This window comes from Jaculus jaculus, chromosome 7, assembly GCF_020740685.1.
Source record: "Jaculus jaculus isolate mJacJac1 chromosome 7, mJacJac1.mat.Y.cur, whole genome shotgun sequence".
Classification (NCBI taxonomy): Eukaryota; Metazoa; Chordata; class Mammalia; order Rodentia; family Dipodidae; genus Jaculus; species Jaculus jaculus.
Window position 1 is genome coordinate 30,959,714 of NC_059108.1, and position 18,219 is coordinate 30,977,932.

General features: G+C 37.9%; 2 protein-coding genes across 3 annotated transcripts in view; one reads left to right on the plus strand and one right to left on the minus strand.

Moving 5' to 3' along the window:
* Nucleotides 1-18,219, minus strand: part of Nt5dc1 (5'-nucleotidase domain containing 1) — a 127,853-nt gene that overhangs the window by 95,604 nt on the left and 14,030 nt on the right. Inside the window, exons 5-6 of one of the 2 annotated variants that reach the window (XM_045153967.1) lie at nucleotides 15,995-16,074; nucleotides 14,233-14,314 (exon numbers count right to left, since the gene is read on the minus strand). In XM_045153967.1, the coding sequence (XP_045009902.1) occupies nucleotides 14,233-14,314; nucleotides 15,995-16,074 (162 nt within the window). Of the gene's footprint in view, nucleotides 1-14,232; nucleotides 14,318-15,994; nucleotides 16,075-18,219 lie in introns of both variants that reach the window. The other variant, XM_045153966.1, reaches the window with a different exon arrangement.
* Col10a1 (collagen type X alpha 1 chain) lies at nucleotides 3,625-12,963 on the plus strand. Its single transcript, XM_004660649.2, has 3 exons — nucleotides 3,625-3,717; nucleotides 4,207-4,375; nucleotides 10,141-12,963. The coding sequence occupies exons 2-3, from the start codon at nucleotides 4,222-4,224 to the stop codon at nucleotides 12,009-12,011; spliced, it is 2,025 nt and encodes a 674-aa protein (XP_004660706.2). The 5' UTR covers nucleotides 3,625-3,717; nucleotides 4,207-4,221; the 3' UTR covers nucleotides 12,012-12,963.

An 18,219-nucleotide genomic window follows, 5' to 3' on the forward strand; every position in this document is an offset into this window, starting at 1 on the left:
AAATGGTTAAATTTAGATTTAGTAATTTTATTATTTATTATAATTATTTCATTTTTATTAATTTTAGATTATTTTTTAAATTTATGATGGGACATTTTTCTATAAAAGGATTTGTTATCTTCTGGAGAAATTAAGATTTTTTTATATGTATAATATGATTATATATAATATATATTATAATATATAATAGATATATTTTAAATAATATATATAATTCATATGTATATATGTATACATCTACATACATACATGTACATATACATTATATATATATGAATTAACACCATATATAAAATCTGTTTCCTAATTTGGGGGAACATTAGTAAATAGAAGACTGACTAGTGACAGTGGTTGAAGTGAAGCTGGGTGACGGGTGCATGTTCACTGTAATCAGTCCCTCTGCTTCTAGGTAAGACCAAAAATTTACATAGAAAATATGTCCATATCTAATAAAAAAATAAAAACTTAAAAATATTTCTTTAAAATTTAAAAATAAGGTTAAAAATTATGAATACAAATGGCAAAAAATCAGGTACTGATATTAGAAATCTTGTAAAAACACTGATTTCAGATCACACATTCCAACTAGGAGCCCATCAAAATTATTTGAGGAACTTTTGCTATCTTATGAACCCCAAAGAACTGTCAGCTCCCTCAAAACTTTCAGAGTGGGGAAAAGAAGCTGAGAACCACTGTGTAAACACTTGAAGGATAGGAATGCATATTAATCACATAATATTTATCCAATGTCTGACAGGTAAGAGGTACTTAGGAAATATTTGGTGAATTAATAAATGACCCAGGGTGAGCAAATGAATAAACAACAGCTGTTGACTATTAATTAAAAAAATATCAGTTAATCTTTGATATTAAAAACACATTCAGGTGCTGGAAAAATGGCAGTTAAAAGTGCTTGCTTGCAAAGCTTGAAGGCATGAGTTCGATCCCCTAGCACCAACATAAAGCCAGATGTATGAAGTGGAACATGTGTCTGGAGCTCATTTGCAGTGGCAGGAGGCCCTGGTGCATCCATACTTACTTTGTCTCTCTGTCTACCTCATTGTCTCTCTCCATCTCTCAAATAAATTAAAAAAATATTTAAAAGAAAATTTTTTTTTACATAAAAAACAGCACCATTCAGATTACTGGTTGAGATGGCAGAGTTCCGTTTCAAGTGGAATAGGATTTCTTCATATAGCCACAGACCAGTCACTTCTAACAACTGCAAGTAAACACCGCAAATAAAAATAGTTTTAAACACACAATTGGGTGTGGGTGTACCTAGCAAATACTCAGATTCTACAATCTGTTTTGGACAAGACAGCACTTCTTATGTGACTAACAAAGAAAACAGGAGACAGATTTGGAGTGCTGAAATAAGTACACTGTTTGCAAAAAGGGCTGAGCGTCCAAAGTTTACCAGTAAGACACCACAGTTCTCAAAGCTAAAGGAGAGTATAAAATGGCAGATCCCACAGATGTTTACATATCCCCAAAGAAGGCATACAACAACCAAGTATGGATTTTGTTTTCTTTTTTGTCTATGAAGTGTGAAATGGAACCACATTTGCAGTTTAACCATGGAGGACAGCAAAATACTTGAAGCAAAAGAATAATCAAATTTTAAAGCGGGGAACCGTTTACAAACCCCATACTCCAAACTTTTCATCATGTCGATGAAAAAAACAGACAACCTAGAAAGGTCAAGGTGGAAAGCTCTGAAAACAGAAGGAATAACCATAGGTGCACACACAGTGCACACAGGGCAAGTGCTGAGAATGTTTCCTATCATTCACAGGGATGGTGTCAGACAGAGTATCAGGTCTCAACTACAAACGTGTGGGACATACACACAAAAATGCTTAAATACATATTTCTATAAATTTCCTTCAAAACAAATTCTTCATCTTAGTAGTGAAGAACAGTTACACTACACTTACTTTTCCAAATTCCCATCTGAATAAACAGAAGCAAATGGAAGGTAGTTGTGTTCACTGACTTATCTTGCCTGTCTCTTATAAACATGTGGCACAGCCCATGTTACAAGTACTAAAGCTGTTTTATTTATAATTTCCAAATGATTAGAAAAAACTATTGATGAGAAAATCAACTCTGCTTCTCTTGAAAATCACAATTGATATAAAAATATCTCCTTCAAGCCAGGCATATAGGTATGCTTCTGCACTTCCAGCACTCAGAAAGGTTAAGGCAGGAGGAATGCCATGAGTTTGAGAATAAACTGGACTACAGAGCAAGTCTATCTCAAAAAAAACACATTTCATATCTATTTGAGCATTACATATAGCCATACATGGACCCATAAAGTTTGTAGTATGCTATCCAGTAAAACATTTAAAAGTGAGGGAAAAAAAGGGAGGAAAGAAGAATAATACATTCATATTTTGGGTTATACAAGCCTTTGAATTCATGCATACAGGAAAAGTCCTGCAAGGGGGAGGGAGAAAAAAAGGACAAATTTTTATTTTCTTTATTCAAAATTCCTATATTTTGATTACTTATCAATCCTGAATCTATGTGACTTTAATTCTAGCATGAGATGATGCAAAAGAGTGATGTATCTGTACTGGGTAGAGTTCCCTTCAAATTTTATTCACCTGTACATTTGATTTAATTTGGATCTGGAAAGTTGGAATTACATGATATAAAATCTGGTGTCTCACCTTCCCATTATTAGATGTTTTAGAATCTGGAAAACTAATTATGAGGTCTCTAATATAAGAGAACACTAACAACTAAAAATTATAGTGGCAATGTCTGTTTTCACCTTTGGGAGAAAAATATTTCTAGTTGGAATGATTTCAAGACCCCCAAAATTGCACTACAAGCTAGTTATAATTTTAAAAAGCTAAAAGCAAACTTTACATAAGGAAACATATGGCAGGATTATCAAATCAAGGGTTTTCATGAATAAAATCTTTAAACCCTTCAGAATGATTAGATTAGCTGTTATCAAATTTACTTATGCCTCACATTTGTCTAAAATTTTAAAAGTACTGAATATTCAAAATTTTGAAATATTCAATACTGTCATTTTTAATTTATTAGCTTCTGAGGTCTTACCTTAAAATCCTGAAATACAAAACACCTACTTACATTTTGACCATTTTCTTTCTTTTATTGAAGTCTAAAAGTAAGCAAGCATTGGGATAAGCTAATTTTATAAGAAATTATGCAATAACTGAAGAATTTGATGATAGGTTCAATCCATATTCTACCTGAATTATTCCCCTATTTTTACATACTGCCAAATATTTTCAACCACATAACACAAGAATGTGCTTTTAAAAATAAATTTAAAATAAAAATAAATCATTAAACATGCAAAAATAAATCATCATTCCACCACGAACCAACACTAGAGCAATAACTTCTAAAATAAAATACAGAAAAAAATGGTGCATGGTTATAACTATTAATATATACTGAAGACAAAGGGTTTATTTTTCAATGAGAAAACAAGGAAGAAGAGATCTCAACATGATTTTGTATGCCTGCCCAATAGAACTTTCCACCATAATTAGTGCTTACCACCTCTGAGGGGAGGAGCTTAATCTCAGGGTAACCTCATGCAGTCAGGGAAAACAGTTAAATACCTCAGGGTAGCTATGGACAGACTACCTTCTTCACTGTTCATCTGGGCAGTGGACACCTTGGAAAACTTCAGAGACACCATCTCTAGAAACACCTAGCACCCTGGTAAGTCTATGGATTGAGGGGCACTCACTGGTACACCCATGTTATTTTATTATAAATTATTATTTTTGTGTATGTACGTGATTTTTAAAAATGGCTTTCTAACAAAATGCACTTTGAAATGTTTATTTGTATCCATTTACATAAGACAATCCTAATAAAAGCAGTTTATGTAAATCTGCTTTAATCTGAACTTCAGTATATTTTAAAATTGCTACATATTTCAGGCTATGGCAAAGATTCTAATTTGGTTAATATAGATATCTCATGATGAAAAAAATTTTAACTTGATTATTTGAATATGGCTTCCAAAAGATAGACATATATTCACATATTTGTATCTTGTTAAAAGATGGAATATGTTTAAAATACAGAGGATCTGGTACAAAAAAATCAGGAGACAGCTGTATGAAGGGCTCATCTATGCAATGACAGGAAAATACAAAAGGTCAAAAACAAAGCTGCATGAAATCATTCTATTCTGTTTTTCAGAATCCATCTGAAAATATGCTGCCACAAACAGTCTTTTTGCTGCTAATGTCCTTGAACGTGGTTCATGGGAAGTTTTATGCTGAGCGGTACCAAACACCTACAGGCATAAAAGGCCCACCTCCCAACCCCCAGACGCACTTCTTCATTCCTTATGGCATAAAGAATAAAGGTAAACTGAATTGATATATTTTGTTCTGTTAGCCAGCTGGTTGGTGCTTTTTATTTCATCATCTTAATGATGAACTCTAACAAAATACTTTAAACTAGTTTTTAATTTGTTTTAAACTCATTTAATCCAATTTACCACCAAAAAAAAAAAAAAATTGGGGAAAAAGTAAGTCTGTACAGATATTCTTCTGCAAGAGATAAAACAGGAAGTACACCTGAAGAGTACCAAGGACTTTTATGTGTAAGCCTTTTGTCTCTCAAGTAATGAATTTCTACAAATTACTAACTGTCCACAATACAGAAATATTAATTCAATAAAGAATTTTCACTAAAAATAGTTTTAGAGAGACTACAAAGTTTACATACCTAAGTACTCAAACATTTGCTGGAAAAACTCATTTAATTAACCTGCAAATATTAAAGAAAAGTGAATGCTATCACATAACACTTGATGCCGTAATAGATCTAGCAGGCAAATGAAGAAGTAATTCTCATATATTCTTTTGTAGTTTGGTGGCTAAATGAACAGATTTGACTGTGAAATGCTAGTGTGTAATCTCAGAGCTCTAAGGGTTGCTGCAAAGCTTAAATGAGTCAACATCTGTCAAGGGTTCTTATGACCTGCTACTAATACACAGGGATGAACCCACTGACCCACAACCTCTAGCCCTACTCTATACTCTACAATGAATCCACCTCGACACTACTTCTAGCCCTGCTATACTATTAGTCATATGACACACTACTTTCCGTTCAGCTCTATCAATCAACCTACACACTACTTCTAGTCTACTATTAAGCCACAGAAACACGACTCCTCTACTGGGATAGCCTAACAATATTTATGACCTACTATTAATACACTGGCACACTACTTCTAGTTCTCCAGTCTGCTGGGATAGTCTGATGGTTTTAATGTTCCTCTGCAATTTATCCCTCCTGTTTGGCTTTTTTTGCTACTGGGATGGATACTCGATAATCTATGTAAAGTACAGCGAGAGCCTCCAAGATGGGGCATTGACTAGGTCTTATCTTCACTAGTTCCACACAATAGGATCCAACACAAAGTGCCTAGAAAACACTATAAAACATCTACTGAAAAATATAAACTGTTCAAATTTATTTTCTATAATTTTTCTTCACTTATATATTTTAACCTGCAAGTAAAGCTAAGGTCATTTGTCATAACTTACCATTTTAAGTAAGTGAAATGTTTAATATTGTTCTTTTTAGAAGATGAAATTTTAAACATTTTTGTAATAGGCAACCCAGCATTTAAAAAGTACACCAAATGCTCTTGAAGGTCTCATTAAACAGGTAGAATGAGAGAAAGACACAAGAGTAAAACATGAATCTGCTACTTCACTCAAAGCAGCAAATGTGAACTGCAAGGTTATGTCATATCATGTAGCACTGCATTCAGTTCTCAGATAACTTCAGACTTTTTATACCAGTATCATAAAAGGTCTTGAATTATTAAGAAAAGGTAACACCTTTAGAAGGTTAAATATATTTTCCCCTTTTTATCTAGTGTACTGCTCATCATCCTACTTTTGCAGAAAAGTGAAAACCTCTTAACAGATAAAAAAGCTATATTTTTAGTATTAAATTTATTTAGTCTCTTTCTGATGTCAAATACTTTATCACCCACTGGCAGACATTTAATACACTGTAAAAACCCAGACATACACATTAAGTTGGTAACAGAATTTCAGAAAGTTCCTATGTAATTTCTAGTCACATCTGTTTGGCATGAGCTAAGACAGACTTTAGCCAGAGCATACTAAATGCTGCTGCAGAAGACCCCGCAGCTGCTGGGCAGACAAAAGGGCTGCATTCTGATGCACTGGCCACTATTTCAGTGTGAGGACGTTTAAGAAACTTAATAGGTAGGTGGTTGTTTTCTGGTGCTGCCCTCATCTTATTTTTTTCAGTTAGTAAACTACAGATGGCTGTCCCCAAGGAGTCAACAGTAGTCAAATTCCTTCTTGCACTAAGTGGTTTAGGACCCAATAAAGCAACATTCTAGGTGAAAAAGATCACCATCATTGGAGGTGTAGCTGCAACACAATCATTTTCTTTTTCTTTTTCTTTCTTTCTTTTTTTTTTTTTTTTTTTGGTTTTTTGAGGTAGGGTCTCACTCTAGCCCAGGCTGACCTGGAATTCACTATGGAGTCCCAGGGTGGCCTTGAACTCACGGCGATCCTCCTACCTCTGCCTCCCGAGTGCTGGGATTAAAGGCGCGCGCCACCACGCCCGGCTTTACACAATCATTTTCATTAAGACTTGTTTTCCTCTATACATAGTCCCAGTGAGGCCAAGAGAATTATTTTTAGTATGAACATGATATTTAATAATCAGATTTGGAAGCACATGCTAGGTCCAACAGTCTATATTTAAAATTGATGCTATTTTACTCAACAAGTCTATTATTTATTCACCATTTCCACTTACAATGTATTAAAATTTATACACATAGACAGATGATGGACATACACTAAAGTAAATCAATAAAGCATGTTACTTTATGAAAACATTTCCACATATGAATATTTTTCAGTCTGTTTTCTAAAACTCTTTTCTAAAAATCCATGGGAAAGTTATATGTATTTCAATAATATCACTCCAATTAGTTCAAATTTTAAAGGTTCCTAAATCTAAAACAGGTTATTTTCCTATTTCTCACATACCTATTTTAAATATTTACTCAGTATTTTATCTATACCCAGTATTTTTCAAATCTCAGGTATAATTTTCCCTTCAGTGATTACTTTTGGCTGCCTACTGCATACATGCCAGGCAATTAATATGAAATCTTTTAAAAAATTCCTATTTTCATACTATCAACTAATGGTGAAAAGGAAATTTACTCATAAAAATGTTTTCAAAAGCAATCTATAATTGATTTCCTATCACTTAACAATTGTCTTTTAGTCTTCATTGACTATTTTCAGCTGTTAAAGTTTTAGAGCTTATTTTTACAACAACATCAAAAAAAAAGATGTAGGACTGAAGAGATGACTCAGCAGTTAAGGCACTTGCTTGCAATGCCTAAATGACCTGGGATTGATCTGCCAGTACCCATGTAAAGCTAGATGCACAAAGTGGTACATGCATCTGCAGTTTGTTTCTAGTGGCAAAGGTCCTGGCACACCCATCTCTTCTCCCTGTTTCTATCACTCCTATCACTCTATCTTTTTGCAAATAAGTTTTTAAAAAGTCAGTTTTGTTTTTAAAAAAAATGATGTGGCTAAAAAGTCATAGCTATAAACTTGGGGTAATGGCTCAGTAGTAGAGTACTTGCCTAGCATGTGTTTGATGTCCAGCATCACAAAAAAAATCCATAAAATAATAAATGAATAGGTTGCAGCTATGAATAATTTTTTACAGTTTTGAGTAAACTATTTAATTACTGTCACATCTACTAAACCAATATTATTGTGAACCATTTTCAACCAGTTTAAAAATCTAAAAGTACCTAGATACTCTGTCTCTGAAAATTTGTTATATAGAAAATAAATTTAATTTCTGCAAGTAGGCACTAAAATCACACACAATTTTATTGTCATCTTTTCTATCTATTAAAACATTTCTCCAAGAAATAGGAAGTATTTTGTGTATGTGTTTATGATGACTACTGCTAACACACTGACATGAGAATGAGAATACTTCTGTATGGCACATGTAAGGCATCAATGCCATTACAGCCACCTTTGAAGGACCAAAACAGCCCCTGGACTTAAAGCACTTATGCAAACACACTCATTTTCCCCTTGGAGCCTCTCTTCTTCACATCCTGTGCTGCCACCACACCTGTGGCCCCATAGCACTTTCTTCTTTTTTTTTAAATTTTTTTTTTGGTTTATTTTTTATTTATTTATTTGAGAGCAACAGACAGAGAACGAGGCAGAGAGAGACAGAGAGAGAGAGAGAGAGAGAGAGAAAGAATGGGTGCGCCAGGGCTACCAGCCTCTGCAAACGAACTCCAGATGCATGCGCCCCCTTGTGCATCTGGCTAACGTGGGACCTGGGGAACCAAGCCTCGAACCAGGGTCCTTAGGCTTCACAGGCAAGCGCTTAAACGCTAAGCCATCTCTCCAGCCCAGCACTTTCTTCTTGTAGGCACAAAGGGTTACTGAGTTTAAGTTTAATTTAGCATTCCAGGAGAAACACACTGGTGAAATGAACCCACAACCTTCTGAGACCAATAATATTTGTTGTGTTTAGTTAAGTATTTCAGTGCTATTTCTTTGTTTCTCACCAAAGCTTTATGTCTAGGTCTGTAATTATTTGATTCAATTTTTAAGTCAACAATGGAGGGAATGAAAGTTTGCAGTATATACTCAGGCTGAAAAAGTACTTTAAATCTAAGCTATTTATTTGGTAGGGGAGAGAAGAGGTAAATTAAATTTAATTCAATTTCTTATCTATGTTTTATAGAATAGTCTTTGGGCAATTTTTTCATGTATTTCCCATTTGACTTTTTCCTCCTTTTCTTTGAGGCAAACCCAACACACTGGCATTTTTTTTTTTTTTCTATATGTGTGTGAGAGAAAGACACAGAATTGGGGTGCCGAGCCTCCAGCCACTGCAATCGAATTCCAGACATGTGCACCCTCTTGTGCACATGTGTGATCTTGTACGCCTGTGTCACTTTGTGCACCTGGATTACCTGGGATCTGGAGAGTAGAACATGAGTTCTTAGGTTTCACAGGCAAGCACCTTAAATGCTAAGCCATCTCTCCAGCCCCCTTCCTTTAAAAAACAACAACAAAAAGTTTTACTTTGCATGTGGGTACACATGTTTGCATGAGTGTGTGTAGGTGTGCATGTGTGTGTGAACACATGGGAAGACACAGGTTGGCACTGGACTCAGTCACTCTCCAACTTATTTTTTTTTATTTTTATTTTTTATCTTTTGGTTTTTCAAGGTAGGGTCTCACTCTAGCCCAGGCTGACCTGGAATTCACTATGGAGTCTCAGGGTGGCCTCGAACTCAATGTGATCCTCCTACCTCTGCCTCCCGAGTGCTGGGATTAAAGGCGTGCGCCACCACGCCCGGCCCTCCACCTTGTTTTGCAACAGGTTTTCTCACTGAACCTGGAGCTGACTGATTTGGCTAGGCTAGCTACCTAGAAAGCCCCAAGGATCCTTTCTCTGCCTCTCCAGCATTAGATGTTTTTTTAAAAAAATTTATTGTCAGAGTGTGACCCAGATAAAGGGAAGATAAAGAACTGGCGCCCAGAGCCTCAGCAATTGAACGCCATACGCTTGCGCCACCTAGTGGGCAAGTGAGACCTTGTGCTTGCCTCACCTTTGTCCAGCATTGGCATTACAAATGCACACCACCATGACCAACTTTTATGTGGGGGCTAGGGATTCCAACTTCCTATTTGCATGACCAGCACTTTTTCTGACTGAGCCATCTCTCTAACTCCCTCAAATATCTTTTTACTTGATTTCCCTAAACAAATGTGATAAATTCACCTCCACAAAATGCTTATTCTAGAGAAATTCTCAATGCCAGCTTATTTTCATGGATTATTAGGATGCGATGAAAGTATTAAGGGAGCTATGGCTTTGTGATATTACCTTCTCAAGAAGCATTGAAAAACTATAACTCAACTTATCATTGAAGACTGGTATGTACAAGACATGTTTGAAATGAATGACAGAGCAGTGCCCTGATTCATTTTTTGAGAAGCACTGGCTAACTTTAATGCTACTAACAACCCACATGCTGAAGTATGTTGGTGTGTTTTTCAGGTATTTCAGTCAGAGGAGAGCAAGGCATTCCTGGCCCACCAGGCCCTGCTGGACCTCGAGGTCACCCAGGTCCTTCAGGACCACCAGGAAAACCAGGCTATGGAAGTCCTGGACTCCAAGGAGAGCCAGGGTTGCCAGGACCACCAGGACTATCAACCACAGGGAAGCCAGGGCTGCCAGGACTTCCAGGAAAACCAGGACAAAGAGGACCACATGGACAAAAGGGAGAGGTTGGCCCAGCTGGCTTGCCAGGACCCAGAGGCCCTCCAGGGCCTCCTGGAATCCCTGGCCCGGCTGGAATTTCAGTGTCAGGGAAACCTGGACAGCAAGGACCTATGGGTGCCCCAGGACCCAGGGGCTTTCCTGGAGAAAAGGGGTCAACAGGAGCTCCTGGTGTGAATGGAAAGAAAGGAGAAACTGGATATGGTGCCCCTGGCCGTCCAGGTGAGAGGGGCCTTCCAGGTACACAAGGTCCCATGGGACCACCTGGTCCTCCTGGAATAGGAAAAAGAGGTGAGAATGGGTTTCCTGGACAGCCAGGCATCAAAGGTGATCGGGGTTTCCCAGGTGAAAGGGGACCAGCTGGCCCACCTGGTCCCCAAGGTCCTCCTGGGGAAAGAGGACTAGAAGGCATTGGGAAACCAGGAGCCACTGGTGCACCAGGTCAGCCAGGCATTCCAGGAGCAAAAGGCCACCCAGGGGCTCCAGGAATTCCTGGGCCTTCAGGAGCCCCTGGATATGGGAAACCAGGCTTGCCAGGTATGAAGGGACAAAGAGGACCTGCTGGCCTTCCAGGAGGGCCAGGTGCTAAAGGTGAACAAGGGCCAGCAGGTCACCCTGGGGAGACAGGACTAACTGGACCACCTGGAGATATAGGGCCCCAAGGACCAAAAGGCATTCCAGGAAATCATGGTATCCCAGGGCTTAAAGGTGAGACAGGGCCTGTTGGGCCAGCAGGGGCCCCTGGGGCTAGAGGCGCAAGGGGTCACCCTGGCTTAGATGGAAAACCAGGGTACCCTGGTGAACCAGGTCTTAATGGTCCTAAGGGTAACCCAGGGTTACCTGGCCCAAAAGGTGACCCTGGTGTGGGAGGACCCCCTGGGCCCCCAGGCCCTATAGGCCCAGCAGGAGCTAAGGGAGTACCTGGACATGATGGTGAGGCAGGTACCAGAGGTACCCCTGGAATACCAGGTACAAGAGGCCCAATTGGACCACCCGGTATCCCAGGATTCCCTGGATCTAAGGGTGACCCTGGAAACCCAGGTCCTCCTGGCCCAGCTGGCATAGCAACTAAAGGTCTAAATGGACCCACTGGCCCTCCAGGGCCTCCAGGTCCAAGAGGCCATGATGGAGAGCCTGGTCTCCCAGGGCCTCCAGGACCTCCTGGTCCACCAGGCAAAGCAGTCATGCCCGACAGCTTTATAAAGGCAGGCCAAAGACCTTTTGTTAGTGCCAACCAGGGAGTAACAGGAATGCCCGTGTCAGCTTTTACTGTCATTCTCTCTAAAGCTTACCCAGCGGTAGGTGCTCCCATTCCATTTGACAAGATTTTATATAACAGGCAGGAGCATTATGAGCCAAGAACTGGAATCTTTACTTGTAGGATACCAGGAATATACTATTTCTCCTACCATGTGCATGTGAAAGGGACTCATGTATGGGTAGGCTTGTATAAGAATGGCACCCCCATAATGTACACCTATGATGAGTATGCCAAGGGCTACCTGGACCAGGCATCAGGGAGTGCCATCATTGATCTCACAGAAAATGACCAGGTATGGCTCCAGCTGCCCAATGCTGAGTCAAATGGCCTGTACTCCTCTGAGTATGTCCACTCCTCCTTCTCAGGATTCCTAGTAGCTCCCATGTAAACACATTGTCACCAAGTGGAACCAAACCTGCTAGACAAGGCATTCCCCCTCTCCATCCAGCCCCACTAATTGCAAATGAAGGCAGACAAAAAGTAATATAAATTATTTTAATTTTCCAAAAATATGTATCTGAACTTCCAGACCAACAAACGTCCTCCTTAAAAGTGAGCAGCAATGGTAAATATGTGAAAATCCTCTTGAGTTTCTAGTCAGCAATCATAAGACCCTTGGGCATTTTCTGTAAACTCCTTCAATATTTAAAATTTTTACTGAAAAAGGCCTGCTAAATTAAACAAAAAAATCACAAAACACAGATGTAGGATTCTAATACATTATATTTGATTTCAGAAGCTCAGCATTTCTTTCTATAAGAAGCCTCTTTTTAATATGAGAACTTCCAGGAAATGTTGAGAAAGTATACATAACTTCATAGAACTTAAATACTTGAATTTTTAAATTTAAATGACACTGTATACCCTAGAATATTTCTGATGGTGCATTACTCTAAGGATATATGGTGCCCTCTTTCATCAAGGTAGATTAAAGTTCACACATGAAACTTTTGAAACTTTTATAAGAAACTAAAATATTGTATGAAAATTAATCTGAGTTGCAAGGTGCTTTAGTCATGAACCTTTCCTATAACTGCAGAAATTCTATAGACCTAGCACAACATGGAAACAGGTGTCTGACCTATCCTTGTTTATGTAACACAAGTATGATTAATCTGATTGAATTTCTTGCTAAATCTTTGTACTATGATTTAATGGGTTTACAGAACATTAGCATATATATGTACCTTCCATTCCAATGAAAAAAATCATTAACCTTAAGGGTTGCAAATTCTGACTAGAAATGGAGACATTATTTATTTATGCTCTGTACTGTATTTTTATATTATTGTCTAAAACTTTTAAGCTGTACCTCATTAAAGCAAAAAATATTTAATCTACTTATTACAAAGCAATAAAATAATATTACATCAGTTCATGCTGGATTTATGCAAAAACAATGATGTGCTATTCTCAACCATACTTATAAGGCTTCTGCTGCACAGAGTTAGTAAAGAAAACCACAACAAATAGGAGGGCGGCTGCTGCTGTTATCACGGCCATATCCTTCTATGGAAGATACCATATACCCAATCAGGGTGGATTGTGAAAAGGGCCCCATAAAACCATCTGTCACCTAAGGGTCAAGGTTAAAGGCTGATTACCAGCCAGAGAAATGTGAAAAACATCACTCCAAAACACTGGTTTTATCTGGGAGGAAAAGAAACAGATGGCAGAGAAATAAGAAACTTGAACAAATAATGCAGCAATTATTGTTTATTGCCCTAGTATATTTTAGTTATAATATTTTAATATATTTTTATTTTATTTTAAAAAATATTTTATTTATTTATTTGAGAAAGAGAGACAAAAATGCAGATAGAAAGAGAGAGTATGGGTGCACCAGGGCCTCTAGCCACTGCAAATGAACTACAGATGCATGTGCCACTTTGTGCATTTAGCTTGTGTGGGTACTGAGGAATTGAACTTGGGTCCTAAGGTTTTGCAGGCAAGCACTTTAACTGCTAAGCCATCTCTCCAGCTCCTAGTTATAATATTTAAAATTAATTTCATGCCATGTGGCATTTTCTCATCAATCAAAAAACAACATGTTTCTAAGCTGGAGTGCACTGCTCTTGAGCGTTCATCAGCCACAGACTGTCACTAGGTATCACAACACAAAAACATCTACTAGTTACTTGTAAAGAGCATTGTGCAACCCAAATATGTGCATGAACACATAAAGCCCCAGGCTCAAGATTGGGACTAACCCTGCCCCCTTTCTGGGACAACCACTATTCCTTAAACAACATGAATGTAATTTCTACCTATCTGTCTGTAGATCGTACACTAATGGTTCTGGGTGTCACCAACCCTCATTCCCAAGCCAGGAAGCAGCAAAACTGGCATTCAGTTCTAGGGAACCCAAAGAACAACGCCATTGGGAGCCTTGTACAAGACAGTTCAGCAGAGCAGCTCAAAATACTGGCAACTGTGACCACAAAGTAGACATAAAATAATAACCTCTTAGGATGTAAACTTTATAGCAACATTTAAAACCAACTTAAATCCTAAATAAGGACACAGCAAAAGCAGCAATGTCTATCTAGTTCATTAATGCATGCTGTTTAACAAACCTCTACCATGAAGCCTCTCTTCCCATTACTCACCCTTAAAAGCTGACATTTTAAAATTGTGTTGTATACCAGCAACTATATCCTTCCAAAAATCAAATGTTTTTTGACCTCTGTTCTGCTAAAAAAAGAAATTACCAAATGTAACAAATGCAATAATTCTGTTTCTAAGCATAGTGGTAAATGATGGCAAGCAATCACAACATTCCTTGATTCTAATACAGAATTTTATATTTTATGAAACATAATAGACAATAAAGTTCTCCCTCTACTTAATGTGACTTCAGAAAGAAAACTCTTCTGCTGCTACAAGCACACTTACACACAAGCATCACCAAATATTACTTTAGTTCACAAGCCCAAATGAAAATTCCTACAAATATATTCTAAAAATTATAGAATATTTTAAACAGATAAGCAAATTTACAATGTCCTATGGCCTCTGAAATATAAGAGTGTGTCACTTAATGTAGGATGGCATCAATGGGACAAAAAGGCCTGAAGCTTTAAAGCTCCCAAGACAGTGTTTCACAATTTCAGCATAAAAAAGCAGCAAGCCACAGTAGGAGGATAAATGAAGTGCTAAACCCCAAATATGAATCATTCTTATGAAGAGTTCTTTTAATAAGCAAAAGACATTGCCTTAGAACTTTATAGCCCTTTGTTTCTGAGAAACAATGTATTTTTTTCTAGCTAAGAAAAAGACTAGCTATTTATATACAGTCATACACACTATAAAAACACCCAAGACTGATAGTCTCTGGGCTGGAGGTAAAGCTTGGCAGTAGAACCCTCGGCTTAGCATGTACAAAGACTTGAATTTGATTAACAGCACTGGAGGGGTGGGAAACTGATACTTTTTTTTTTTTCTTTTTGCAGAAGATGTAAGATGAGAAACTGATTCCATTTCATATTAATAAAATACTTTCATAAGGCTGACTATATAGCTCAATGGTGGAGCACTTGCCTAATATGCTCAAAGTCCTGAGTTCAATCTCCATTATTACCCCTAAATAACTAACTAAATAAATAAATAAAATAAAAGCCTTCCAGAAAACAACACTCCGCTTGGGGCTGGAGAGATGGCTCAGCAGCTAAGGGTACTTGCTTGCAAAGCCTGCTGGCTCAGGTATGATTCCCCAGTACCCACATGAGGCCAGATGCATAGAGTGGCACATGCATCTGGGGTTCATCTGCAACGGCATAAGGTCCTGGCATGCCTATTCTTATTCTCTCTCTATGCTTCTAAATAAATAAGTAAAATATTTTAAAAAATTCCTCTTAACAGAAGCTTTCACCAACACATACAATGACATAAAGGGGAAAGTGACTGTGGCATTCACATTCTCAGGTCAAACTCTAAATATAAACTGGTCAAATTAGAGAGTATCTCATTTGGACACAGAACAAAGCAAGCTTAAGCTCAAAATGACTAATCAAAAAAGTTCACCTCATTTTTATGGTTTTATATTTTTAGAAGGTTTGAATACATATTTAACTTGATTAATTAGTTTGTTTTTAATTCTGCTAATGCAACCAAAAATATTTTTCCAGAGCATGTTTTCTATACTTTTTTTTTCCAAAAATTTGCACCCCCTGCTGAAGAACTGGTTTACTTTTTCTGGCAAAAAAGGTGCTACTATTAATTTTCCAAAAATATTTTGACCAAATTCACCATGTTTCTTCCAGTCACCTCTGAAACCAACAAAAGTAAAATCTCAAGTGAAAAGTCATTCATAATTATTGAATACTCATAATTAAATACACACAGGTTTTTAAAAAATTAATGCCCACTTACCTTTGTTAAAGAGTCCACCACCCTGGCACACAGAAGAGCTCCTGGCAGGTCAAAGTAGTTATCATAAAAATAACACTTTCCTTAAAAAAATAAACAAAAACAAAACCTTTTAAGTTGAAGGGAAAAAAATCTCTGCCTCATGCATATGGAAAACACATAAACTTATCTTAGAAAATATGCATTTTTGCCTTAATTGCCTGAAGAGGACTCATTTCTTTTTATGTTTATTTGGGGGCACATTTTATATGTTTCATATTTTTCTCTAATAATACAGAGTACACTGATAGTTTCCAACTGCATATATACTTCATGAGAAGGTATCACAAGTAATTCTAGTGAAACATTCTAGGAGTTAGTTTCCTTGGCTGGGCAGAGGAGAGGAGGAGAAAGGAGTCCTTGGTAATCAAAGATGGCCAAGGGGGCAGTGACTGTACCTCCTTCTTCTTCCTGGCCAGGGCCAACTTCCCAATGGTGGCTGCCTTGGCAGGCTTCTTGGGACCTGAGACTGTATGTACCATGAACAAGTCAGCACCTTTCACCTTCATTCAAGTCAGCCAATTGTACATTCAGGACTAGAGGGCTTTCCCATTCAATAAAAGTTCAGTTCCCAAGGAAAGTGGATTTTTCCAGCTCTGGAAAAATCTTGTGGTAGTCTGAACTTAAGCCCTACAGTTGACTCTGGTGTTTTATTAAAGCTTGGACTTCCAGCTGCTTGGCTGGAGGAGGTATGTTTGGGGTGGACCTGACTTCCAGCCCAAAGGTACACAGGGCAGTATGAGTTCTGCCTGGGTCTCTGCTGCTTGTGAGGGGTCCCTGCTGTTGTGCTGCAGGTTTTGTGTGCTTGTTTGTGGGGCTGGCTGTTTGATGGCGTCTTTCTGCTTGGATTTATGAGTGGGAACCAGCTTCTTCTGTCACTGATGGAACTTCCCCTTGGATCTGTAAACTTGAAATAAAAATCCCAATAATGTTCCTCCCATAAACTGTGTTTGTTTGGATGTTCATCCCAGCAACGTGAAGCTGACTATAACACCCCTCCTAGACTAGTCTACTTTCTTTCCCTCTTACTTCAAAATAAACTTTATTCTTTTCAAATACATTTCTGCCCCTTAATTCTTTAATTGCCAGAGAAAAAGAACCCAAGACCCCTAGACTGTATCATGCGTGAAGGGCATTTTAACTTAAAATGACATCTCTATATGTTATCCTTGTTTTTATTTATTCTAAATATTTTACTTATTATATTGGCATGCCAGGGCCTCTAGCCAGTGCAAACAAACTTGAGACACTTCCACCTTGTGCATTTGGCTTTATGTGGGAACTGGGAATCAAACCCATGTCCGTTGGCTTTGCAGGGAAGTGCCTTAATTGCTAAGTCAACTCTCCAGCCCTTTCCTTGTCTTTTCAGTACCCTGACACAGTGAGAACTCTGGAAAAAGTTAAAAAATTACATCTATAACTTTATTAAAAATATTTGAGTTGTACAAAATATAAAACTAAAAACAGAATATGCCCCTTCTATAAAATGAAATGTAAAGAAACTAAAATTTATGTTTCAATGTTACTGAATTTCAAACCAGATAACCTAACACACATCCCATGGAGGCTCCACATAAAGTGTCTTACCCCTGGGATGGTTGGCCCTAGAATACTTTATTCAATTTTATGTTGTTTCTTTGTTTTTAACATATTTTACTTTTATTTATTTATGCAAGAGAGTGAGAGAGAAAGAGAGAGAGAGAAAATGGATGAGGCAGGGCCTCCGGTCACTGCAAACAAACTTCAAACTTCAGACACATGTGCCACCTTGTGCATCTCGCTAATGTAGGTCCTGGAGAATTGAACCTGGGTCCTCTGGTTTTGCTGGCAGGTACCTTAACTGCTAAGCCATCTCTCCAGCCCTCAGTTTTATGTCATTTATGACAAATAGCAGTACAGTTTGAGAAGCAGCAGGATAATGACAGAGAATAAAAACTATGCCCTTTGGGCTGCAGAGACAGCTTAGAGGTTAAGGTGTTTGCCTGCAAAGCCAAAGAACTTTGGTTTGATTCCCCAGGACCCACATCATGCATCTGGAGTGTGACTGCAGTGGCTGGAGGCCCTGGCACACCCATTTTTTTTTCCCTCTCTCTCTTTCCTTCTCTCTCTGCCTTTCTCACTCTCTCAAATAAATAAATAAATAAAAATTAAAAAAAAACACTATGTTCTTGAATGTATAGGACTATCTC